Source organism: Coregonus clupeaformis, chromosome 11, assembly GCF_020615455.1.
Source record: "Coregonus clupeaformis isolate EN_2021a chromosome 11, ASM2061545v1, whole genome shotgun sequence".
Classification (NCBI taxonomy): domain Eukaryota; kingdom Metazoa; phylum Chordata; class Actinopteri; order Salmoniformes; family Salmonidae; genus Coregonus; species Coregonus clupeaformis.
In genome coordinates this window covers 50,780,411-50,807,057 of record NC_059202.1, presented here as the reverse complement: position 1 = coordinate 50,807,057, position 26,647 = coordinate 50,780,411, and the positions used below count along the sequence as shown (strand labels likewise).

Here is a 26,647-nt window from a genome sequence, read left to right as displayed (position 1 = left end):
TTCACTGTCTTCTTGGTAAGCAACTCTAGTGTATATCTGGCCTTGCGCTTTAGGTTATTGTCCTGCTGAAAGGTGAATTTGTCTCCCAGTGTCTGTTGGAAAGCAGACTGAACAAGGTTTTCCTCTAAGATTTTGCCTGTGCTTAGCTCTACTATGCTTCTTTTATCCTAAAAAACTCCCTTGTCCTTGCCGATGACAAGCATAACCATAACATGATGCAGCCACCACCATGCTTGAAAATATGAAGAGTGGTACTCAGTGATGTGTTATGTTGGATTTGCCCCAAACATAACATTCAGTTAATAAAGTTAATTTCTTTGTCAAATGTTTTGCAGTTTTACTTTAGTGAGTTATTGCAAACAAGATGCATGTTCTGGAATATTTTTATTCAGTACATGCTTCCTTCTTTTCACTCAGTCATTTAGGTTAGTATTGTGGCTTAACTACAATGTTGCTGATCCATCAGTTCTCTCCTCTCACAGCCATTCAACTCTAACGGTTTTAAAGTCACCATTGGCCTCATGGTGAAATCTCTTGAGTGGTTTCATTCCTCTCTGGTCACTGAGTTAGGAAATACACCTGTATCTTTGTAGTGACTGATACACCATCCAAAAGTGTAATTAATAACTTCACCATACTCAGAGATATCTAATGTCTGCTTTTATATTTTTACCGATCTACCAATAGGTGCACTTCTTTGTGAGGCATTGGAAAACCTCCCTTGTCTTTGTGGTTGAACCTGCGTTTGAAATTCACTGCTCGACTGAGGGACCTTACAGATAATTGTATGTGTGGGGTACAGAGAGTAGTCATTCAAAAATCATGTTAAACACTATTATTGCACACAGAGTGAGTCCATGCAACTTATTATGTGACTTGTTAAGACATTTTTTACTCCTGAACTTATTTAGGCTTGCCATACCAAAGGGGTTGAATACTTATTCACTCAAGACATTTCAGCTTTTCATTTTTAATTAACTTGTAAACATACCGATTAGCATTTTAAAAAATCCACTTTGACATATCAGGTCTTGTGTGTAGGCCAGTGTCACAAAATCTCAATTTAATCCATTTTAAATTCAGGCTGTAACAACTAAATGTGGAACAAGTCAAGGGGTGTGAATACTTTCTGAAGGCACTGTCGGCCTATAGGCCTAGGCGCCAACTGTATGATATTAATATTTAAAAAATATATAAAAGTAAGAGAAGCTTAGGTCTAGCCCTAGAGAGACCAAGAGAAAGATCGAGATATGCCGGCGCCATGTTCCCGACACCAACATGCATTCTTTATCCTTGTAGGCTACTACCGCTATACAGATATAGGCGTACAGAAGGAGGCTAATTTGTACATTTGAGATCAGAATTTTTCAAATAAAGATAAGCATTATATTGTTAGATTAAAGGAGTAACTCTGGTAGGCCTAAAACATTCTTCCTCACTGCAAGTTCAAATGTCGGAGTCAGATGGAGCTCCGGTGTGCATTGCCTTCATAGGCCTGCTGTAGCTAAGCCTAATAATAGCCATTCCATACCAAACCTTCACAAAAGTTGCTTAACTGTATTGGGTAATATCAAAAGTAAGGGAAGTCATTGTTTATTTAAGTGATAATGCCTGAGAAGCCGGTGTTTGGAGGATATATTGGCACGTGTGAGGGCTGGCAAACCGTGCCAATACATCCTCCAAACACCGGCTTTGAGGGCATTATCACTTTTATACAACGGGTTACCAACATATTCATATTTTCATTAAAAACATGATTTTGATTAATTTCTTCATACTATTTCATCCTTCCACAAGATATAGTCCCGACACAAATCTAGGGTTGCTAGAGACATGACCCAGTCGTTCAATCTTTTTGTTCTGTATCTATGTAATGGCTGGCAACGTTCTTATCCCTTGCTTGCTAGCTAGCCAACTACGGCTAACTTACAGTCACGTCAAACAGTGCAGCCAGAATAATAACAGTAGCTGCATTTGCATTTGCATTTGCTTAAGCTGTTTTCTAGTGACATTTATTTGGGTATATCCATAACAATGAGCTGATGAGGCGCAATTTCGCCTTGCATAGAAAATGTGCTCTCGTCAGGACACTGTTGTTCAGAGGAGCTAGCCAACAACACAGCCAACACAATCACTTCAAACTGAAGCTGGAAAGACTGCAAATTAGCTGCGTTTCGTTTTACCTTTTTTTCAATGTACCTTTTTTTGTATATATCCATAAAAATGATGCCAGCTGATTCATGATTTCGACTGGCTGAGAAACGCTGCATGCCTGTCTGGCTCGTCCCGACATGTTCATTACTATGGGACAGCAGGAGATCAAATTTGAATATTGAAACAATGTTGCAAATGTCGGAGAGACCGGCAGAAAGGTTTATACAAATCTCCACTGTTGAAAACGAAATGGTAGTCTAAAAGAAATGTGATATAATGTCTAGATGCTTTTTATAGCGGAGATCAAGTTTATAAGTTGCCTGACTGGGCTGATGAGACAGTGGATTGCACAGTCAGATGGAACAGAGTATATAGGCATTTTAAAGTCATATATTTAGCCGGTGGCAACTTGTGGAATAGACACCGTTGGGAATGCGGTTTTAACCAATCAGCATTCAGGATTAGACCCACTCGTTGTATTAAGGGAAAATACGAACAGGTTATTATATTGCGGCATTAAATTAAGTTTCCTCTTTGGTTTTTCCTTTTCATGGTTTGATTGTGAGTAGCCCAATAGTAGGCCTACCGGTAATTCTATTATGTTGTGGCAAACATTAAAGTTGGAGCTTAAATTTGGCCAAAGAAAATGGCTCAACAGAATGAAACAAAACACTTGATGCATATTTAAAGAACTGGTTTAAACCTTCACAAACGTTTTGAAGAGGCCTATATTGCAGCAATTACCACAAAGGCGAGTTCCTACCGTAGGCCTACCCAACAAATGACAGCAATAGGCTAATGATCCTTATTTCACAACAGGCCTTTGAACGTGTTAACCCTCGCAAGGCTGCCAGCCCAGACGGCATCCCTGGTCCTCAGAGCTAGCGCAGACCAGCTGGCTGGTGTGTTTACGGGCATATTCAATCTCTCCCTATCCCAGTCTACTGTCCCCACATGCTTCAAGATGGCCACAATTGTTCCTGTACCCAAGAAAGCAAAGGTAACTGAACTAAACGACTATTGCCCCGTAGCACTCACCTCTGTCATCATGAAGTGCTTTGAGAGACTAGTCAAGGGTCATATCACCTCTACCTTACCTGCCACCCTAGACCCACTTCAATTTGCTTACCGCCCCAATAGATCCAATCTCCATCACTCTGCCCTATCCCATCTGGACAAGAGGAATACCTATGTAAGAATGCTGTTCATTGACTATAGCTCAGCATTCAACACCATAGTACCCTCCAAGCTCATCATTAAGCTTGAGGCCCTTGGTCTGAACCCCGCCCTGTGCAACTGGGTCCTGGACTTCCTGACGGGCCGCCCCCAGGTGGTGAAGGTAGGAAACAACACCTCCACTTCGCTGATCCTAAACACTGGGGCCCCACAAGGGTGCGTGCTCAGCCCACTCATGTACTCCCTGTTCACCCATGACTGCGTGGCCAAGCACGCCTCCAACTCAATAATCAAGTTTGCAGACGACACAACAGTAGTAGGCTTGATTACCAACAATGACGAGACAGCCTACAGGGAGGAGGTGAGGGCTCTGGGAGTGTGGTGGCAGGAAAATAACCTCTCACTCAACGTCAACAAAACAAAGGAGATGACCGTTGACTTCAGGAAACAGCAGAGGGTGCACCCCCTATCCACATCGACAGGACCGCAGTGGAGAAGGTGGAAAACTTCAAGTTCCTTGGCGTACACATCACTGACAAACTGAAATGGACCACTCACACAGACAGTGTGGCGAAGAAGGCACAACAGAGCCTCTTCAACCTCAGGAGGCTAAATAAATTTGGCTTGGCACCTACAACCCTCACAAACTTTTACAGATGCACAATTGAGAGCATCCTGTCGGGCTGTATCACCGCCTGGTACAGCAACTGCACCGCCCGCAACTGCAAGGCCCTCCATTACCGGGGGCAAACTACCCGCCCTCCAGGACACCTACAGCACCCGATGTCACAGGAAGGCCAAAAAGATCATCAAGGACATCAACCACCCGAGCCACTGCCTGTTCACCCCGCTATCATCCAGAAGGCGAGGTCAGTACATGTGCATCAAAGCTGGGCCCGAGAGACAGAAAAACTGCTTCTATCTCAAGGCCATCAGACTGTTAAACAGCCATCACTAGCACATTAGAGGCTGCTGCTGCCTATTGAAATCACTGGCCACTTTAAGAAATGGAACACTAGCCAGTTTAATAATGTTTACATATCTTGCATTACTCATCTCATACATATACAGTGAGGGAAAAAATATTTGATCCCCTGCTGATTTTGTACGTTTGCCCACTGACAAAGAAATTATCAGTCTATAATTTTAATGGTAGGTTTATTTGAACAGTGAGAGACAGAATAACAACAAAAAATCAATCAATCAGATTCCAAACTCTCCACCATGGCCAAGACCAAAGAGCTCTCCAAGGATGTCAGGGACAAGATTGTAGACCTATACAAGGCTGGAATGGGCTACAAGACCATCGCCAAGCAGCTTGGTGAGAAGGTGACAACAGTTGGTCACATAATTAGTTAAATAAAGTCCACCTGTGTGCAATCTAATTGTCACATGATCTGTCACATGATCTCAGTATATATACACCTGTTCGGAAAGGCCCCAGAGTCTGCAACACCACTAAGCAAGGGGCACCACCAAGCAAGCGGCAACATGAAGACCAAGGAGCTCTCCAAACAGGTCAGGGACAAAGTTGTGGAGAAGTACAGATCAGGGTTGGGTTATTGATATGACGTGTTTTATACAGGATTTGTTAATATGACTGATATTGTGTGTTGCATAGGATTTTGAGGATGAGGACATTCCATTTATTTATGTCACTGGTGGGTGCCAGAAGGTCTGCGTGCCAAGAAGGCTGGGAGGCAACTGATGTTAATTTCAGAATGAGTATGTGATGGAATGTCCTGACTAAGGCGCAAGATGATACCATCTAGGGTGATACTATTGTAGTTGGGAGTGACACCCAATAATGGTTGGCAACTGTTAGATAGAATTAGCTTACAAAGCAGTATATAAACAGAGATTTTGTATGCCTATCATTTAAATGGCAAGAGGCAATTGACTTGTGTCTTGTTATGTTGAATCCGGTACCGTATTTATTAAATACATGTATCAACTCTCCATCTAAGTGTTTAACTATTTTCTTTCATCCTGAATTCCTTGATACCAGAGAACTCATCATAACAGATTGGCGTCTAAACGAACAGGATACAGTTTACGGCCGAACTGACAGGTAAGCAGACTTTCATTTTTTAAATTATGTTAAAATCTGCTTATCTGTGGTAAAGCTGAACTGTAAAGAACGTTTAAAATTCAATATTTTTTGTTAAAGATTAGAGTCTTTGTAAAAGCCCTATCAGTTAAAATAAGCCATAATTGATTAAGGGAGTGACAACACTATAGAGGAGAAGTACAAATTAAGGAGGTTCAGTCCTCTGAGAGTTAGAGTACCTTGGTGAAGAGAGAATTCGTCCTTTGTGAATTACTCAAAATGGGCAGGAGAGAGAAAACAATAACTCACATGATATAAGACTCATGCAGATACAATTAAGCATATTGCATCATGGCACCAATGACAAAGTAGACAAATGAAATTTTAATAAAGATGAAGGTGGGGATTTGATTCAAATATTTAATTACTAACATTGCATGAATTAATATATAAATATGGGGAGTCAACTCAGTAGACCGGTATCTGGCAAGACAGTAACAATTAAGAATAAATCTGAGCTTGATTTACCTCGAAGAGAGCGAAAGGAAATGACGAAAAAATTACAGACAAATCCACATCTAAAACAAGTCACTTTTAAAAGTATTGAAAATCAGACACCGCGCGAATGGATGTTGAGTAAATTAGGATTTTTCTATGTGGAACCATATCTCAGTGATTTATCAGCATGGACAGATGATGAGTATCCTCAAGATGGTAGTTTTAAAAGGGATAAGTTACAGATAACGCAAAAATATATTATTGACAATACAGCCGTAAGCAGCCCAAAATGGGATTTAGATTATATGAAAGAGGCGTATAAAGCATGGGATTTAATGAGCGCACAATGGCCGGGTAATATAATTAGGAAGGATAAAAAAATCAGTTAGGAAATTTGGCAATTGTTGCCAATTTGGCTTACCTGGTTAAATAAAGGTGAAATAAAAAATGGAACAACAATCTACCTTATGAAAAGAGTCAGACCACATGGGCTATAAAAATATCTGACAATATGAAAGGAATTTATCCACAGTTAGCGAACTCTATTCAGCCTCCAGCTTATAGTACAGAGGATGACGTAGAAGTGGATAGCGACATATATGATTGGTTATTGATAGAATCTTACGGAAGTCAGGCTAAGAACAAAATCATTCCTAAAATCAGTTCTACATCCATGTTTCCTATAGTTAAAACAGATAACTTTGACGGTGGCGAGAGGAATGTAGGGCATTGTGGTTACAACGACTTAGTAGAGCCTTCGAAACGGCAGAAAGAAGGTTTAGGGGTAATGCAGGACGAATAGACATTGAAAAAGTGAAATATACTAGAGAAAGTATAGAAATTCAATATAAAAATATATTTGCAATAGTCAGAAAACGCCAAAACATCGATTTAAACGATAGATTAGCAAATAAAATTCTGGAATTTTTCGTTGAAGCAGTGGAACGATACCAAATAGAGAAAAATATTAAACTTCATCCAACATCCGCAGTTCAGACAAAGGATATAAAAGGAGTTTTATCTTGTATTTTAGACAGTGAAGTGAAAAATATTTCTCAGAAAGTTGAATTGATTGTGGATGATTTGGCAAGTAGAGTTAGAAATAGACAATATGAAGAGGATAATATACAGAAGGACTAAGTGATGGCACCACTTTTGGAAGATAGGGTTTTGGATAAACCGCTTACTTTAGCCGAAATTTCTCAAATTACAAAAGATGCACCTCCGCCATTAATCAACCCACTAGGATTTATAAATTGGTGGCGCACAACTTTAATGCATGGATCGATGTGTGGTAAAGACGTGAGATACATTTTAAATACTCTAATGCCAAATATTAACTTGGAAACCTTGATAACTTCATGTGATAACGATGGTCCTAGAGATGGGAAGAATCCAGAAGACAGGTTTCCTAGGTTGAGTAGGGATCATAAAGATGATCATATCGAAAAACTTAAAGTATTCTTAAAAGAACATGCTAGTCAGGAACGAGATGTGACCCAATTGTTAAATTGTAAACGTAAACCAAATGAAACAATGTCTGAATATGCAACGCGTTTTCAAAAAACATGGAGAGAGGAGGCTAAATTGGAAATCAATGATTCGGAGGACAATTTTTTCATAAGCATGTTTTTGAATGGCATGGACCAAGAGTCGGCGTATACTCTGAAACTGTCTACAGCAGAAATATATTCAATAAAACCAGTACAATTATTTAAAAAGATTAGGGAATTAGAGGCAGTAGGATTATTCAATGAGCAGAAACCTACAATTCAGGCACTACAATTTCCCCAATACAAACAGCAGGATAGAATGGTACCATTTCATCAACCTACAAACGGCCAATTTGTACCTTATAATAATAATAATAATAATAATAATAATAATAATAATAATAATAATAATAATAGAGGGAGAGGCAGGTTCAATGGTAATTCCAGAGGAGGAAGATGGAGGTTTAACAGAGACATGGATACTTGCAATTATTGTAAACAATGGGGACGTTGGGTTCGAGATTGTACTGTGCGATTACAGGATGAGGAGAGACGGCGATACGGAGATAGAGAGAGGGGGAATTGGAATCCTGCCCAACCACACCCTAATCCCCAGAAAAAACCTAGAGAGGAGACTCCAGGTAATCTTTTATGGGGACAATGATATTCAACACCGATAGGCAGGGAGAAGGGCGGCAGGTAGCTTAGTGGTTAAGAGCGTTGTGCCAGTAACCGAAAGGTCGCTGGTTCTAATCCCCGAGCTGACTAGGTGAAAAATCTGTCGATGTGCCCTTGAGCAAGGCACTTAACCCTAATTGCTCCTGTAAGTGGCTCTGGATAAGAGCGTCTGCTAAATGACTAAAATGTAAATGTAAATGAGAAGGTTAAATACATGATCAATGCCCCACAATTGCATATTTCGGATAACCCATTAGAAATGCTATGTGTATCTGGTAAAATAATTATATTTCTAATAGATACAGGGTTAACTCTGTCATGTTTAAGGCAATGAGATTTAAAGTGTCCTTTAAGTAATCAGATGGTCCAGTCTATCGGAATTAGTGGAACTCTGCAAATTGATCCTATATCTCTCCCATTACAAGTTGGTTTAGACGATATTCAATTCCAACATGTATTTATAGTAAGCACTACAACTCCTATGGCGTTGATGGGAAGAGTAAACTTAATGCGACCATTTTTTGTTCACCAGATGGCATTGAGGTACACATTCCGCCGAATAGCGCATATCAATTGATTTCTAATGGCAATCAATGTACCTATAGTGCGAAAACTACATTGGTAAAGGCAGAATTAGTGACAAAATTATTTACGATGGACGGGTTAAAAAGATTAGCGTCTTGCCATGCCGCAGCGGCAGCAATGATAATGAACATGAAAACTGTAAATATGCCTTTTTCGGTTGAAGTAATTGATGTAGAGAAAATGAAGGAAATTCCACAAAATATTTTCATATCACCACACTGACTTTTATTATTATGAAAGACACTTCTAATAATATTGTGACTTTTGTATGTGCAGTGAGGAATGATTTTACTGATATTGATGCTAATTCTTTTAGTGGGGAAAAAAAGTATTTAGTCAGCGACCAATTGTGCAAGTTCTCCCACTTAAAAAGATGAGAGGCCTGTAATTTTCATCATAGGTACACGTCAACTATGACAGACAAATTGAGAAAAGCAAATCCAGAAAATCACATTGTAGGATTTTTTATGAATTTATTTGCAAATTATGGTGGAAAATAAGTATTTGGTCACCTACAAACAAGCAAGATTTCTGGCTCTCACAGACCTGTAACTTCTTCTTTAAGAGGCTCCTCTGTCTTCCACTCGTTACCTGTATTAATTGCACCTGTTTGAACTTCTTATCAGTATAAAAGACACCTGTCCACAACCTCAAGCAGTCACACTCCAAACTCCACTATGGCCAAGACCAAAGAGCTGTCAAAGGACACCAGAAACAAAATTGTAGACCTGCACCAGGTTGGGAAGACTGAATCTGCAATAGGTAAGCAGCTTGGTTTGAAGAAATCAACTGTGGGAGCAATTATTAGGAAATGGAAGACATACAAGACCACTGATAATCTCCCTCGATCTGGGGCTCCACGCAAGATCTCACCCCATGGGGTCAAAATGATCACAAGAACGGTGAGCAAAAATACCAGAACCACACGGGGGGACCTAGTGAATGACCTGCAGAGAGCTGGGACCAAAGTAACAAAGCCTACCATCAGTAACACACTACGCCGCCAGGGACTCAAATCCTGCAGTGCCAGACGTGTCCCCCTGCTTAAGCCAGTACATGTCCAGGCCTGTCTGAAGTTTGCTAGAGTGCATTTGGATGATCCAGAAGAGGATTGGGAGAATGTCATATGGTCAGATGAAACCAAAATATAACTTTTTGGTAAAAACTCAACTCGTCATGTTTGGAGGACAAAGAATGCTGAGTTGCATCCAAAGAACACCATACCTACTGTGAATCATGGGGGTGGAAACATCATGCTTTGGGGCTGTTTTTCTGCAAAGGGACCAGGACGACTGATCCGTGTAAAGGAAAGAATTAATGGGGCCATGTATCGTGAGATTTTGAGTGAAAACCTCCTTCCATCAGCAAGGGCATTGAAGATGAAACGTGGCTGGGTCTTTCAGCATGACAATGATCCCAAACACACCGCCCGGGCAACGAAGGAGTGGCTTCGTAAGAAGCATTTCAAGGTCCTGGAGTGCCTAGCCAGTCTCCAAATCTCAACCCCATAGAACATCTTTGGAGGGAGTTGAAAGTCCGTGTTGCCCAGCGACAGCCCCAAAACATCACTGCTCTAGAGGAGATCTGCATGGAGGAATGGGCCAAAATACCAGCAACAGTATGTGAAAACCTTGTGAAGACTTACAGAAAATGTTTGACCTGTGTCATTGCCAACAAATGGTATATAACAAAGGATTGAGAAACTTTTGTTATTGACCAAATACTTATTTTCCACCATAATTTGCAAATAAATTCATAAAAAATCCTACAATGTGATTTTCAGGATTTTTTATTCTCCTTTTGTCTGTTATAGTTGACGTGTACCTATGATGAAAATTACAGGCCTCTCTCATCTTTTTAAGTGGGAGAACTTGCACAATTGGTGGCTGACTAAATACTTTTTTTCCCCACTGTACATGCTCTAGTTAATGCAATTAATTCCGCAGCCTGAGCTGATGAAACCGGTATTATGCAGTGGGGAGAACAAGTATTTGATACACTGCCGATTTTGCAGGTTTTCCTACTTACAAAGCATGTAGAGGTCTGTAATTTTTATCATATGTACATTTCAACTGTGAGAGACGGAATCTAAAACAAAAATCCAGAAAATCACATTGTATGATTTTTAAGCAATTAATTTGCATTTTATTGCATAACATAAGTATTTGATACATCAGAAAAGCAGAACTTAATATTTGGTACAGAAACCTTTGTTTGCAATTACAGAGATCATACGTTTCCTGTAGGTCTTGACCAGGTTTGCACACACTGCTGCAGGGATTTTGGCCCACTCCTCCATACAGACCTTCTCCAGATCCTTCAGGTTTCAGGGCTGTCGCTGGGCAATACAGACTTTCAGCTCCCTCCAAAGATGTTCTATTGGGTTCAGGTCTGGAGACTGGCTAGGCCACTCCAGGACCTTGAGATGCTTCTTACGGAGCCACTCCTTAGTTGCCCTGGCTGTGTGTTTCGGGTCGTTGTCATGCTGGAAGACCCAGCCACGACCCATCTTCAATGCTCTTACTGAGGGAAGGAGGTTGTTGGCCAAGATCTCGCGATACATGGCCCCATCCATCCTCCCCTCAATAAGGTGCAGTCGCCCCTTTGCAGAAAAGCATCCTCAAAGAATGATGTTTCCACCTCCATGCTTCACGGTTGGGATGGTGTTCTTGGGGTTGTACTCATCCTTCTTCTTCCTCCAAACACGGCGAGTGGCATTTAGACCAACAAGCTCTATTTTTGTCTCATCAGACCACATGACCTTCTCACATTCCTCCTATGGATCATCCAGATGGTCATTGGCAAACTTCAGATGGGCCTGGACATGCACTGGCTTGAGCAGGGGGACCTTGAGTGCGCTGCAGGATTTTAATCCATGACGGCATAGTGTGTTACTAATGGTTTTCTTTGAGACTGTGGTCCCAGCTCTCTTCAGGTCATTGACCAGGTCCTGCCGTGTAGTTCTGGGCTGATCCCTCACCTTCCTCATGATCATTGATGCCCCACAAGGTGAGATCTTGCATAGAGCCCCAGACCGAGGGTGATTGACCGTCATCTTGAACTTCTTCCATTTTCTAATAATTGCGCCAACAGTTGTTGCCTTCTCACCAAGCTGCTTGCCTATTGTCCTGTAGCCCATCCCAGCCTTGTGCAGGTCTACAATTTTATCCCTGATGTCCTTACACAGCTCTCTGGTCTTGGCCATTGTGGAGAGGTTGGAGTCTGTTTGATTGAGTGTGTGGACAGGTGTCTTTTATACAGGTAACGAGTTCAAACAGGTGCAGTTAATACAGGTAATGAGTGGAGAACAGGAGGGCTTCTTAAAGAAAAACTAACAGGTCTGTGAGAGCCGGAATTCTTACTGGTTGGTAGGTGATCAAATACTTATGTCATGCAATAAAATGCAAATTAATTACTTAAAAATCATACAATGTGATTTTCTGGCAGTGTATCAAATACTTGTTCTCCCCACTGTATATACCACTATTGGAGAATATATTATTGTGGCAGTGGAGTGCGGTGTGAATTGTTTGGTTTAAGTAATGTTATCCACTACTGTTCAAAAGTTTGGGGTCACTTAGAAATGTCCTAATTTTCGAAAGAAAAGCAATTTTTTTGTCCATAAAAATAACAGAAAATTGATCAGAAATACAGTGTAGACATTGTTAATGTTGTAAAATGCTATTGTAGATGGAAACAGCTGATTTTTTATGGAATATCTACATTGGCGTACAGAGGCCCATTATCAGCAACCATCAGTCCTGTGTTCCAATGGCACGTTGTGTTTGCTAATTTTATCATTTTAAAAGGCTAATTGATCATTAGAAAACCCTTTTGCAATTATGTTAGCACAGCTGAAAACTGTTGTGCTGATTAAAGAAGCAATAAAACTGGCCTTCTTGAGACTAGTTGAGTATCTGGAGCATCAGCAATTGTGGGTTCGATTACAGAATCAAAATGGCCAGAAACCAATAACTTTCTTCTGAAACTCATCAGTCTATTCTTGTTCTGAGAAATGAAGGATATTCCATGTGAGAAATTGCCAAGAAACTGAAGATCTCGTACAACGCTGTGTACTACTCCCTTCACAGAACAGTGCAAACTGGCTCTAACCAGAATAGAAAGAGGAGTGGGAGGCCCCGGTGCACAACTGAGCAAGAGGACAAATACATTAGAGTGTCTAGTTTGAGAAACAGACGCCTCACAGGTCCTCAACTGGCAGCTTCATTAAATAGTACCCGCAAAACACCAGTCTCAACAGTGAAGAGGCGACTCCGGGATGCTGACCTAGGCAGAGTTGCAAAGAAAAAGTCCAGTGTCTGTGTTCTTTTGCCCATCTTAATCTTTTATTTTTATTGGCCAGTCTGAGATATGGCTTTTTCTTTGCAACTCTGCCTAGGTCAGCATCCCGGAGTCGCCTCTTCACTGTTGACGTTGAGACTGGTGTTTCACGGACCAGGCAAGGAGGGCAATAATCAAAGAGGCAACAAATAGACCAAAGATAACCCTGAAGGAGCTGCAAAGCTCCATAGCGGAGATTGGAGTATCTGTCCATAGGACCACTTTAAGCCGTACACTCCACAGAGCTGGGCTTCACGGAAGAGTGGCCAGATAAAAGCCATTGCTTAAAGAAAAAAATCAGCAAACACGTTTGGTGTTCGCCAAAAGGCATGTGGGAGACTCCCCAAACATATGGAAGAAGGTACTCTGGTCAGATGAGACTAAATGTAAGCTTTTTGGCCATCAAGGAAAACGCTATGTCTGGCACAAACCCAACACCTCTCATCACCCCGAGAACACCATCCCCACATCGATGGGGATGTTCTTCATCGGCAGGGACTGGGAAACTGGTCAGAATTGAAGGAATGATGGATGGCGCTAAATACAGGGAAATTCTTGAGGGAAACCTGTTTCAGTCTTCCAGAGATTTGAGACTGGGACGGAGGTTCACCTTCCAGCAGGACAATGACCCTAAGCATACTGCTAAAGCAACACTCGAGTGGTTTAAGGGGAAACATTTAAATGTCTTGGAATGGCCTAGTCAAAGCCCAGACCTCAATCCAATTGAGAATCTGTGGTATGACTTAAAAGATTGCTGTACACCAGCGGAACCCATCCAACTTGAAGGATCTGGAGCAGTTTTGCCTTGAAGAATGGGCAAAAATCTCAGTGGCTAGATGTGCCAAGCTTATAGAGACATGCCCCAAGAGACTTGCAGCTGTAATTTCTGCAAAAGGTGGCTCTACAAAGTATTGACTTTGGAGGGGTGAATAGTTATGCACACTCAAGTTCAGTTTTTTTGTCTTATTTCTTGTTTGTTTCACACACAAACAATATTTTGCATCTTCAAAGTGGTAGGCATGTTGTGTAAATCAAATGATACAAACCCCCCAAAAAATCTATTTTAATTCCAGGTTGTAAGGAAACAAAATAGGAAAAATGCCAAGGGGGGTGAATACTTTCGCAAGCCACTGTATATACACAGGGTACCAGTACAGAGTCGATGTGCAGCGGTAGGAGGTAATTGAGGTAGATATGTACATATAGGCGGGGGTAAAGGCACTAGGCAACAGGATAGATAATAAACAGTAGCAGCAGCGTATGTGATGAGTCAAAAGAGTAAGTGCAAAAAGGGAAAGTGGATACCTAGTCAGCTGCACAACTGAATGCATTCAACCGAAACGTGTCTACTGCATTTAACCCAACCCCTCTGAATCAGAGAGGTGCGGGGGACTGCCTGAATCGACATCCACGTCATCGGCGCATGTGGAGCAGTTGTTGTTGGGGGTTAACTGCCTTGCTCAAGGGCAAAAAGGCACATTGCCGGCTCGAGGATTCGAACCAGCAGGTTCGCTACTGCGAGTTGGCTACTGACCCAACACTTTTAACTGATAGGCTACTTTCTGCAGATAGTTAAATAGTTAACCAATAGCTACCCATACTAATTATTTAGCAGAATGGCTTGGGGGTAGAAGCTATTCAGGGTCCTGTTGGTTCCAGCCCTGCGGTAGCAGAGAGAACAGTCTGACTTGGGTGGCTGGAGTCTTCCTCTGACACCGTATAGAGGTCCTGGATGGCAGGAATCTTGGCCCCAGTGATGTACTAGGCGGTATGCACTACCCTCTGTAGCGCTTTGCCTTCGGATGCCAAGTAGTTTCCATATCAAGCAGTGATGCAGCCAGTCAAGACACCCAACGGTGCAGCTGTATAACTTTTTGAGGATCTGAGGGCCCATGCCAAATATTTTCAGCTGCCTGAGGGGGAAGAGGTGTTGTCATGCCTTCTTCACGACTGTATTAGTGTGTGAGGCCCATGATAATTGCTTAGTGATGTGGACACTGAGGAACTTGAAGCGCTCGACCCGCTCCACTACAGCCCCATCGATGTGGATGCTTCCTCCGTTTCCTGTAGTCCACGATCAGCTCGTTTGTCTTGCTGACGTTGAGGAGAGGTTGTTGTCCTGGCACCATACTGCCAGGGCACTGACCTCCTCCCTATAGGCTGTCTCATCGTCGTCGGTGATCTGGCCAACCACCGTGGTGTCGTCAGCAAACTTAATGATGGTGTTGCTGTTGTGCGTGGCCACGCAGTCGTGGGTGAACAGGGAGTACAGGAGGGGATAAAGCACACACCCCTAAGGGGCACCCGTGTTGCGGGTTAGCTTGGCGGATGTGTTGTTGCCTACACTCACCACCTGGGGGCGGCCTGTCAGGAAGTCCAGGATCCAGTTGCAGAGGGAGGTGTTCAGTCCCAGGGTCCTGAGCTTAGTGATGAGCTTGGAGGGCACTATGGTGTTGAACGCTTAACTATAGTCAATGAACAGAATTCTCACATAGGTGTTCCTCTTGTCCAGGTGGGAGAGGGCAGTGTGGAGTGTAATAGAGATTGCATCATCTGCGGATCTGTTGGGGCGGTATGCAAATTGGATTGGGTCCAGGGTGTCTGGGATGATGGTGTTGATGTGAGCCATGACCAGCCTTTCAAAGCATTTCATGGCTACAAATGTGAGTGCTATGGGGTGACAGTCATTTAAACTTGCCGTTATTGGGTACAGGGACTTTGGTCGTCTGCTTGAAACATGTAGGTATTACAGACTGGGTCAGGGAGAAAATGAAAAATGTCAGTGAAGACACTTGCCAGCTGGTCTGCGAATGTTCCAAGTATGCATCCTGGTAATCAGTCTGGCCCCACGGCCTTGTCAATGTTAACCTGTTTAAAGGTCTTACTCACATTGGCTACAGAGTGCGAGATCACACAGTCGTCCGGAACAGCTAGTGCTCTCATGCATGGTTCAGTGTTGCTTTCCTCGAAGCGAGCATAGAATACATTTAGCTAATCTGGTAGGCTCGTGTCACTGGGTTCCCTTTGTAATCCGTGATAGTTTGCAAGTCTGCCACATCCGACGAGTGTCACAGCCGGCGTAGTAGGATTCGATCCTAGTCCTGTATTGACGTCTTTACTGTTTGATGGCTCGTCGAAGGTCGTAGCAGGGTTTCTTATAAGCGTCCGGATTAGTGTCCCGCTACTTCAAAGTGGCAGCTCTAGCCTTTAGCTCAGTGCGGATGTTGCCTGTAATCCATGGCTTCTGGTTGGGATATGTACGTATGGTCACTGTGGGGACGACGTTGTCAATGCACTTACTGTATTAATGAAGCCAGTGATTGATGTGGTAAACTCCTCAATGTTATCGGATGAATCCCGGAACATATTCCAGTCTGTGCTAGCGAACAAGCCTGTTGCTTAGCATCCGCTTCATCTGACCACTTCCACTTCCTGTTTGAGTTTTTGCTTGTAAGCAGGAATCAGGAGGATAGAGTTATGGTCAGATTTGCCAAATGGAGGGCAAGTGAGAGCTTTGTATGCGTCTGTGTGTGTGGAGTAAAGGTAATCTAGAGTTTTGTCGCCTCTAGTTGCACAGGTGACATGCTGGTAGAAATGAGGAAAGACGGATTTCAGTTTCCCTGCATTCAAATCACCAGCCACTAAGAGCGCCGCAACTGGATGTGCATTTCCTTGCTTGCTTATACAGCTTGTTGAGTGGGGTCTTAGTGCCAGCGTCGGTTTGTGGTGGTAAATAAACAGCTATGAAAAATATAGATAAACTACACTGAACATAAATATAAAAACGCAACATGCAACAATTTCAAAAACTTTACTGAGTTACAGTTCATATAAGGAAATCAGTCAATTGAAATGAATTCATTAGGCCCTAATCTATGGATTTCACATGACTGGGAATAGAGATATGCATCTGTTGGTCACAAATACCTTACAATAATGTAGGGGCGTGGATCAGAAAACCAGTCAGTATCTGGTGTGTCCACCATTTGCCTCATGCAGCGCAACACATTTGCTTCAAGCTGATCAGGCTGTTGATTGTGGCCTGTGGAATGCTGTCCCAGTCCTCTTCAATGGCTCATGGGAAGTTGCTGGATATTGGAACACGCCGTCGATCAAGAGCATCCCAAGCATGCTCAATGGGTGGCATGTCTGGTGAGTGTGCAGGACATTGGAAGAACTGGGACATTTTCAGCTTCCAGGAATTGTGTCCAGATCCTTGCGACATGGGGCTGTGCATTATCATGCTGAAACATGAGGTGATGGCGGCGGATGAATGGAATGACAATGGGCCTCAGGATCTCGTCACAGTATGTCTGTGCATTCAAATTGCCATTGATAAAATGCAATTGTGTTCATTGTCCGAAGCGTATGCCTCCCCATAGCCTAACCCCACCGCCACCATGGGGCACTCTGTTTACAACGTTGACGGGACCGCTGTGGAGCAGGTGGGAAGCTTCAAGTTCCTCTGCGTACACATCACTGACGATCTGAAATGGTCCACCCACACAGACAGTGAGGTGAAGAAGGCTGAATAAATGTAGGTTGGCACCTAAAACCCCCACAACCTTTTACAGATGCACAATAGAGTGCATCATGTCGGGCTGTATCACCGCCTGGTACGGCAACTGCACCGCCCGCAATCGCAGGGCTCTCCAGAGGGTGGTGCGGTCTGCCCAACACATCACCGGGGGCAAACTACCTGCCCTCCAGGACACCTACAGCACCCGATGTCACAGGAAGGCCAAACAGATCATCAAGGACATCAACCACCCGAGCCACTGCCTGTTCACCCCGCTATCATCCAGAAAGTGAGGTCAGTACAGGTGCATCGAAGCTGGGACAGAGAGACTGAAAAACAGCTTCTATCTCAAGGCCATCAGACTGTTAAATAGCCATCACTAGGCAGCTTCCACCTGATTACATAACCCTGCACCTTCGAGGCTGCTGCCCCATATACATAGACTTGAAATCACTGGCCAGTTTAATAATGGAACACTAGTCACTCTAATAATGTTTACATATTTTTGCTTTACTCATCTCATATGTATATACTGCATTCTATTTTACTGTATTTTAGTCTGTGCCACTCATACATCGCTCATCCTAATATTTCAAATATTTATATATTCCTGAATTAAATCATTTTACTTTTAGGTTGTGTGTCTTGTTGTAAATTGTTAGATATGCTGCACTGTTGGAGCTAGAAACACAAGCATTTCACTACACCCACAATAACATCTGCTAAACATGTGTATGTGACGAATAACATTTGATTTGACATCAACAAACCGCTCACCCACAAAACGCCATCTGCCCGGTACAGTTGAAACAGGGATTCATCGGTGAAGAGCACACCTTTCCAGCGTGCCAGTGGCCATCGAAGGTGCAAATTTGCCCACTGAAGTCGGTTATGACGCCGATCTGCAGTCAGGTCAAGACCCTGGTGAGGACGACGAGCACGCAGATGAGCTTCCCTGAGACGGTTTCTGACAGTTTGTGCAGAATTTATTCTGTTGTGCAAACCCACAGTGTTAATCAGCTGTCCAAGTGGTAGGTCTCAGACGATCCCGCAGGTGAAGAAACCGGATGTGGAGGTCCTGGGCTGGTGTGGTTACACGTGGTCTGTGGTTGTGAGGCCGGTTGGACGCACTGCCAAATTCTCTAAAACGATGTTGGATGCGGCTTATGTTAGAGAAATTAACATTCAATTCTCTGGCAACAGCTTTGGTGGACATTCCTGCAGTCAGCATGCCAATTGCACGCTCCCTCAAAACTTGAGACATCTGTATCATTGTGTTGTGTGACAAATCTGCAAATTTTAGTGGCCTTTTATTGTCCCCAGCACAAGGTGCACCTGTGTAATGATCATGCTGTTTAATCAGCTTCTAGATATGCCACACGTCAGGTAGATGGATTATCTTGGCAAAGGAGATATGCTCACTAACAGGGATGTAAACTAATTTGCACATCATTTTAGAGAACTAAGCTTTTTGTGCGAATGGAAAATGTGTGACCAACACTTGACATGTTGCGTTTATATTTTTGTTCAGTATAGTATGGTCCACAGCTTATCATGAGGAAGTCTAACAGAGATTGTCTCTTTGTTAACAACAGCTGGTGCGCAAACACCTCCCCCCTTAACTTTACCCGAAGCTGCAGTTCGGTCTTGACGATGCATGGAAAAACCAGCTAGACGTATATTATCCATGTCCTTAATAATAATAAATAATAATAGTATTTCTTGCAGTTAAATGATACACCAAATGTTAATTTTGTTCAAATAGATTTCTGTACGATTTCTTTCTTTCAGCATCTTGAGAGAATGTGAACGCGCTGTTAGGGACCGTGCAAATGTGCTGTCTTTGTCAGCGACATAAAAGCTTACAGTTGGCTATTTCAACCACATAAAATATGCATAAAAGACAAACTGAAATCTTATCAAATTGGACTGCTTTCACATGCAGCTTTTCATTTTCTTGAAACTGGTCAAACAGATGTAATTAGGAAATTTTGCAGGGAAAATCTTTCCGCTCTTTTAGAGTTAGGCTATTGCATTTTCTCCCTGGGCCTTACACGTCCTCGCTCTGTGAGTAAAAATGGAAGAGAACTTTACAGATGTGAACTAGATTAGGCCTATTAGTGATGCATTCATTTTATCGATTTATTACATTGTTCTGGTGAGCACCCCTTTTTTTTTTTCTAGGGCAACAAGTAATTACAGAAAAAAGCTATGTGTAGGCATATCTAATTATAGACAAGTTGTCTAACAAACAGCCTACCAAATGTCGGAAATTATATGCAGAAAAATTGCCTGAGTAGGCAGATGACTGCCCGGGACACACGCGGACAGCAGTAGACGCATCAATCAATTCGGGCTACAAGTGTGCCTAATGACAATCGCCAAATGTCATAACACTTTTGGTGTTTTAATAAAATCTTTACATTCATCAAATGGCTGTACGTGTACGTTTTCGATGCTGGAATCAATATAGAGTGGATTTTGGTTGGCCGTTATCCAGATTTTCATACCTTCATACCGTTTCTGTACCATACAGGGGTATACGGTATTACCGGCAGTGCACACAAGGGGGAGCTATTTCTTTCCGAATGTATATATATTTTTTTAAATAATAAAGTATGCTAACAAATGCTAACAAAGTACAGTCGTGGTCAAAAGTTTTGAGAATGACACAAGTATTGGTCTCCACAAAGTTTGCTGCTTCAGTGTTCTTAGATCTTTATGTCAGTAGTTACTATGGTACACTGAAGTATAATTACAAGTATTCCATAAGTGTCTTTCATTGACAATGACATTCAGTTTATGCAAAGAGTCAATATTTGCGGTGTTAACGCTTCTTTTTCAAGACCTCTGCAATCCGCCCTGGCATGCTGTCAATTAACTTCTGGGCCACATCCTGACTGATGGCAGCCCATTCTTGCATAATCAATGCTTGGAGTGGTGTTTTGTTTGTCCACCTGCCTCTTGAGGATCGACCACAAGTTCTCAATGGGATTAAGGCCTGGGGAGTTTCCTGGCCATGGACCCAAAATGTCGATGTTTTGTTCCCCGAGCCACTTAGTTATCACTTTTGCCTTATGGCAAAGTGCTCCATCATGCTGGAAAAGGCATTGGTCGTCACCAAACTGTTCTTGGATGGTTGGGAGAAGTTGCTCTCGGAGGATGTGCTGGTACCATTCTTTATTCATGGCTGTGTTCTTAGGCAAAATTGTGAGTGAGCCCACTCCATTGGCTGAGAAGCAACCCCACACATGAATGGTCTCAGGATGCTTTACTGTTGGCATGACACAGGACTGATGGTAGCGCTCACCTTGTCTTCTCCGGACAAGGTGTTTTCCGGATGGCCCAAACAATCGGAAAGGGGATTAATCAGAGAAAATGACTCTAACCCAGTCCTCAGCAGTCCAATCCCTGTACCTTTAGCAGAATATCAGTCTGTCCCTGATGTTTTTCCTGGAGAGGAGTGGCTTCTTTGCTGCCCTTCTTGACACCAGGCTATCCTCCAAAAGTCTTCGCCTCACTGTGCGTGCAGATGCACGCACACCTGCCTGCTGCCATTCCTGAGCAAGCTCTGCACTGGTGGTGCCCCGATCCCGCAGCTGAATCAACTTTAGGAGATGGTCCTGGTGCTTGCTGGACTTTCTTGGGCGCCCTGACGCCTTCTTCACAACAATTGAACCTCTCTCCTTGAAGTTCTTGATGATCTGATAAATGGTTGATTTAGGTGCAATCTTACTAGCAGCAATATCCTTGCCTGTGAAGCCCTTTTTGTGCAAAGCAATGCTGATGGCACGTGTTTCCTTGCAGGTAACCATGGTTGACAGAGGAAGAACAATGATTTCAAGCACCACCCTCCTTTTAAAGCTTCCAGTCTGTTATTCTGACTCAATCAGCATGACAGAGTGATCTCCAGCCTTGTCCTCGTCAACACTCTCACCTGTGTTAAAAAGAGAATCACTGACATGATGGCAGCTGGTCCTTTTGTGGCAGGGCTGAAATGCTTGTTCATTTTCATGGCAAAGAGGGACTTTGCAATTAATTGCAATTCATCTGATCACTCTTCATGACATTCTGGAGTATATGCAAATTGCCATCATCAACACTGAGGCAGCAAACTTTGTGGAGACCAATACTTGTGTCATTCTCAAAACTTTTGACCACGACTGTACTAGCAAATTCTCAATGCGGACGCTAGCTAAATGCTAACAAGCGAACATAAACTAATTGCAAGGACAGACACCCCAGCTCATGAAGTTATACAACTATCTCAAAAGGTTTGCTTCACACACAAAACAGATATTAGACAGCAAGGATATTGATCCAGGAGTGGATTGATTGTCTCTGCTGTAACCAAGAAGCTTGATCTTGCAAGCTAGCCAATTAGCTAGCAAGTTAGTAAACGAAATGCATAGCTGGATCCCTGATCCCCGCCGAATTTGGCCCGCGGGTGGTTTTATTTTTCACCTCTCTTGTGCTGCACAACAGTGGATCGTCACGAAACTTTTCGTTTGCTCCGTGTGCTCTTTGTAAACAAACATACCATGTGACTGGCTCAATCAGCTACTTCGGGGAACGGGAACGGCTTCATAATGAAAAAATTATGCAACAGGCAAAATGAAGAACGTGTTCTGCTTTATCTATTAACCTAGTGCACAAATTGACAGCAGATATTTCTTTGAAAATAACTAATATTCACATTTATTTAAAAAAACTAGCTAAAATAGTTTCAGCGGTATTGACGTTATTGAAAAGTATTGACGGTATTGAAAATCATACTGTGGGTATTTCTAAATACCTATATGTGACTTGTTTCAGGAAACTAGGCGTATGTCGCACATCACTACTTTGAACATAAACATTTTTTTTTATCAAAATGCTTTTTTTTTTGGCAGAAATGCATTCTGGAACATGTGAACTTTCATGTGCCTTAATAACAAACTTGTATGCCATCTGTAAATACAATTGTTAAATTACGAGCCTAGTTGGTATAGCCACGGAAAAGGACAGGAACCTTCCCGCTAGTCATGATTGGCTGAGATAATGGATGGGCTGGACATGCCGAGAGACGAGTTCAGATTGGTCTGCCATGTAGCATGCTTCTGTCTATAACATGAGCTGCTCAGTATCTGTAAGTAATCATTTCTAACGATATCACGAAGAACTGCAATAGTGTTGCTAATGCCCCACACTTTCTGGAGGACCGAGTTTTGAAATCAGTGGAATGCCCGGTGGAAGCAGAGTATGATAGCTAAGCAGATGGAGTAAATTCTGGCGTTTGATTGCAAATATGCGGAGGGAGTAGGAAAGAGAACACACAGAAGGCTGTTGTATAAAACACCTGTCTCCGGATTACATCTTTAAACTAAGGGCAACCATGGCATCCGTGACAGAGAGGGAGAAGCGTTCATCCATGTACACAGGTAAGATAGTCTAGCTAGCTACATTTTCAGATATTATACGTTTCTAATTTTGTCAGAAAGTTGTTTTCATTGCAAGTTAAAGCATACTGTTAGCTACCTAGCTAACGTTAGCTGGCTGGCTCGCTAGCTAACGTTACATGTATGTTGTGTGTAGTACTATTATTTGCATCTCAGAAAGCTATTTGCATTGCTAGTTATAGCCTAATGTTAGCTAGCTAGCCAACATTGAACCTAGTTGGTTAGCTTTAGCTACCTGCAGATTCATGCATGGTAGTAAGGTTATGAGTTGGGATTATGGTTCATTGTTTAGCTAGCTAGCTAGCTCCATGTCTAAACAAAAGACTCCACTATGCAAGTGCCGTTTACAACTTCTGTATCCTGTGCATGTGACAAATAAACTTTGATTTTATTTGATATAGTGTGTGTTTACCAGAGATGGTAATGTGAAGAACAACATGACCTGCACCAAAGTCAAATTAGGATATAACGTTAGGCAAACAAGACAGTGTCCAAGTCCTAAAAATTATCTGGTAGAATGCCCTGCTTTTATTTCGTCACACTCACAACCGTAAGCTATTTTCTGTAATTAGCTCGCCATTAACTTAGCCAGCTAACTTAACGTGTCTTTAGTATTATGTCCATTAAAAAATATATATGCACCCGCACAGGTCCCGCACTCCCTGTAAAAAAAATAGTTCAGCTGTCTCTGCCTAGTAGTAGGTAGGCCTATCATTACAATTGACATAGTCAATAGAGTCATACTACAACATTTGCAGAGTACGACCCTACCTTACACAGAAAGCGGCACAGGTCCTAATCCAGGCACTTGTCATCTCCCGTCTGGATTACTGCAACTCGCTGTTGGCTGGGCTCCCTGCCTGTGCCATTAAACCCCTACAACTTATCCAGAACGCTGCAGCCCGTCAGGTGGCAGGTAGCTTAGTGGTTAAGAGCGTTGTGCCAGTAACCGAAAGGTCACTGGTTCTAATCCCCGAGCCGACTAGGTGAAAAATCTGCCGATGTGCCCTTGAGCAAGGCACTTAACCCTAATTGCTCCTGTAAGTCGCTCTGGATAACAGCGTCTGCTAAATGACTAAAATGTAAATGTAAAATGTGTTCAAGTTCTCTCATGTCACCCCGCTCCTCCGCACACTCCACTGGCTTCCAGTTGAAGCTCGCATCTGCTACATGGTTACATCTGCGCATGGTGCTTGCCTACGGAGCTGTGAGGGGAACGGCACCTCCTTACCTTCAGGCTCTGATCAGACCCTACACCCAAACGAGGGCACTACGTTCATCCACCTCTGGCCTGCTAGCCCCCCTACCTCTACGGAAGCACAGTCCCCGCTCAGCCCAGTCAAAGCTATTCGCTGCTCTGGCACCCCAATGGTGGAACAAGCTCCCCCACGACGCCAGGACAGCGGAGTCACTGACCACCTTCCGGAGACACTTGAAACCCTACCTCTTTGAGGAATACCTGGAATAGTATAACAGTAATCCTTCTACCAAGCCCCCCCATAAAAAAAAAAAGTGGATGTCCCACTGGCTATCCTAAGTTGAATGCACCAATTTGTAAGTCGCTCTGGATAAGAGCGTCTGCTAAATGACTTAAATGTAAATGTAGTAGGCAGTAGTACTGTAGTGTAGTTAAATAGTAGTGTTATGCACCATCCGTGTGAACTGTCTTCCCAATCCCATCAATCATTGATAGATTGATGAATTGATTGATTTATTAAAAGAAGTGTCTTCCCAATCCTTGTTACAAATCCCTCAATGAAGGGGGAAAGTGTACTGTTCTTTAGAATCTGTTCCAAAAACGTTAAAAATGTTGAACTTTCCAATAGAGAATAGGTGTGGATTGTTCACTATTGGTCTACAGCTTTGTGTGTGTGCTTCTTTATTGGCAAATTTGTCATATGCAACGTTTTTGGAACACATTCTAAAGAACATTCTTGAGAATAATACCATCCCCATATGAATCTCCCAATAGACCACATAGCCTACCAGATGTGTTGAGGGGTCCTTGTACAGCCCCAGTCAACATGTTGATCTCTGGCACGGTGTCCTCCACTGGGTCCTCTGGCAGTAGAGGGTTAATTTTAGCAGCCTTGTGTCCATGTGCTCGGTAAGCCTCCACCAGGCGCATGAGACCATGATCTGTGTAAACAGAACAGCCTTTTTAATGTAAAATTGATGTGAACTGATTTGTATTTATATGAATTCATCTATTATGATTGTAAAATGTGAAAAAATACTTCAATAAAGATTATTCAAAAATAACACTAAAAAAAAGACAATATTCCTCTAGGCTATGACAAACGTTAGCCTACTTTACAGTTAAATGCAAATTAAAGTAAGTAGTAAGTATGGTATGCAGTGACAATAAGGAATTGAATAACAACAACGACAATCTCTTCAGCAATTACAATAGGTGAATGGATAGGCCTACAATCAATAAAATATGTAGAATTAACTTTGTGTAAAGGATCCACAATTGTCCAATAGTCTTGCTTAGTTGTTTTCCCATTGAAAATGACAACGATTTATGATAGTTTAATGTTCATTATCTGCAAAACCTACTGACCTTGATTAAGTGCAGCGATATGGTCGCTCTGCAACTTCGGGTCCCCTTCGGTTTGTTTGGGTCGGTAACCGTAGACTCCTTTTTCGGTGTGATACAGACAACCGACGACCGGGCGCGCGACGCTTATGCAGTGCAAGTTTTTCAAGAATAGTAGCGCTGACATGATTTAAAATGAATAAAATAGGTAAACACTACTTAGAAGTTTACACACACTACAGAACGTAAGCCATACTGCTTACGAAAGATGGGAGTTGACACCCCACTGCAAGTGATTGGTTGAGCCGTCGGAGTGTTTCGCCAAAGATAGTACGGGATGCTCTGTGGTTTAGCCAAAGAGCAGACTGGTCAAAGACATGGGCGTAATCATTACGCCTTTTCTGTTGCAAAACGTGTCTTGAACGGATGCAAACGAAACGGGGAGGGAACTACACGAATTTGTCCAATAGGAACTCTCGTTTTCGTTGCAAAAGCAACTGTTTGGACTGATGATTAGGCCTACACCCCAGTATAGTATAGAAATTGTGGCGTGGCGTGTCGTGCAGTAAACGGATTACATTAAGGGAGTTCGATTAGAATGAACTTGGGTAAACAGATCTATTGCCGCATTCAAGTGCTAATCGGAACTACGAAACTGAAAAGTCCGACCTGCTACCTGGTTGTAGTTATACACGTGCCGTGTCAACCAGTTAGCATGTCGGAAATGTCAGTTTCCTAGTTCCGACTATCATTTGAACGTGGCATATGGTCCGGCATGTCACCGGGCAAAAGCGCCTGGCTCAAATCGAGCATGTGTCAACAAAACAGCGTGATGGATCTTTCAGAAACCCAAAGCATGTATTTTCTATAAATTATATATTACATATATATATTATTAAAAATGTGCATGAAAACGAGTCGTCTCGTTTAATGACAACAAATAATTTATTTAAGAATCCCTACTGTTGACCAATCACCGACGAAGGGCGTAGTCTTCGGTTACCTACTTTGGCTTGCCTTGAGCAACATTTCGTTAAACCCCCCATAAAAAGTACAAAACGAACAAACGTTGGCATCCAATAAATGTTGCATTATAGCCACCTACTAGACTGGAGTACAACTCCCTTATACTTTGCTTGAAAAAATTATACATACAAAAAAAAACATCTAACA

General features: G+C 42.5%; 1 protein-coding gene across 1 annotated transcript in view; it reads right to left on the bottom strand.

The window, feature by feature from the left end:
- LOC121577079 (probable 2-oxoglutarate dehydrogenase E1 component DHKTD1, mitochondrial) overlaps positions 1–26,008 on the bottom strand; it is a 39,161-nt gene extending 13,153 nt beyond the window's left edge. The window contains exons 1-2 of the mRNA XM_041890842.2: positions 25,499–26,008; positions 24,919–25,071 (exon numbers count right to left, since the gene is read on the bottom strand). Of these exons, the coding sequence (XP_041746776.2) occupies positions 24,919–25,071; positions 25,499–25,661 (316 nt within the window). The 5' untranslated portion in view covers positions 25,662–26,008. The remainder of the gene's footprint in view (positions 1–24,918; positions 25,072–25,498) is intronic.
- Between the last annotated feature and the right edge of the window lie 639 nt (positions 26,009–26,647).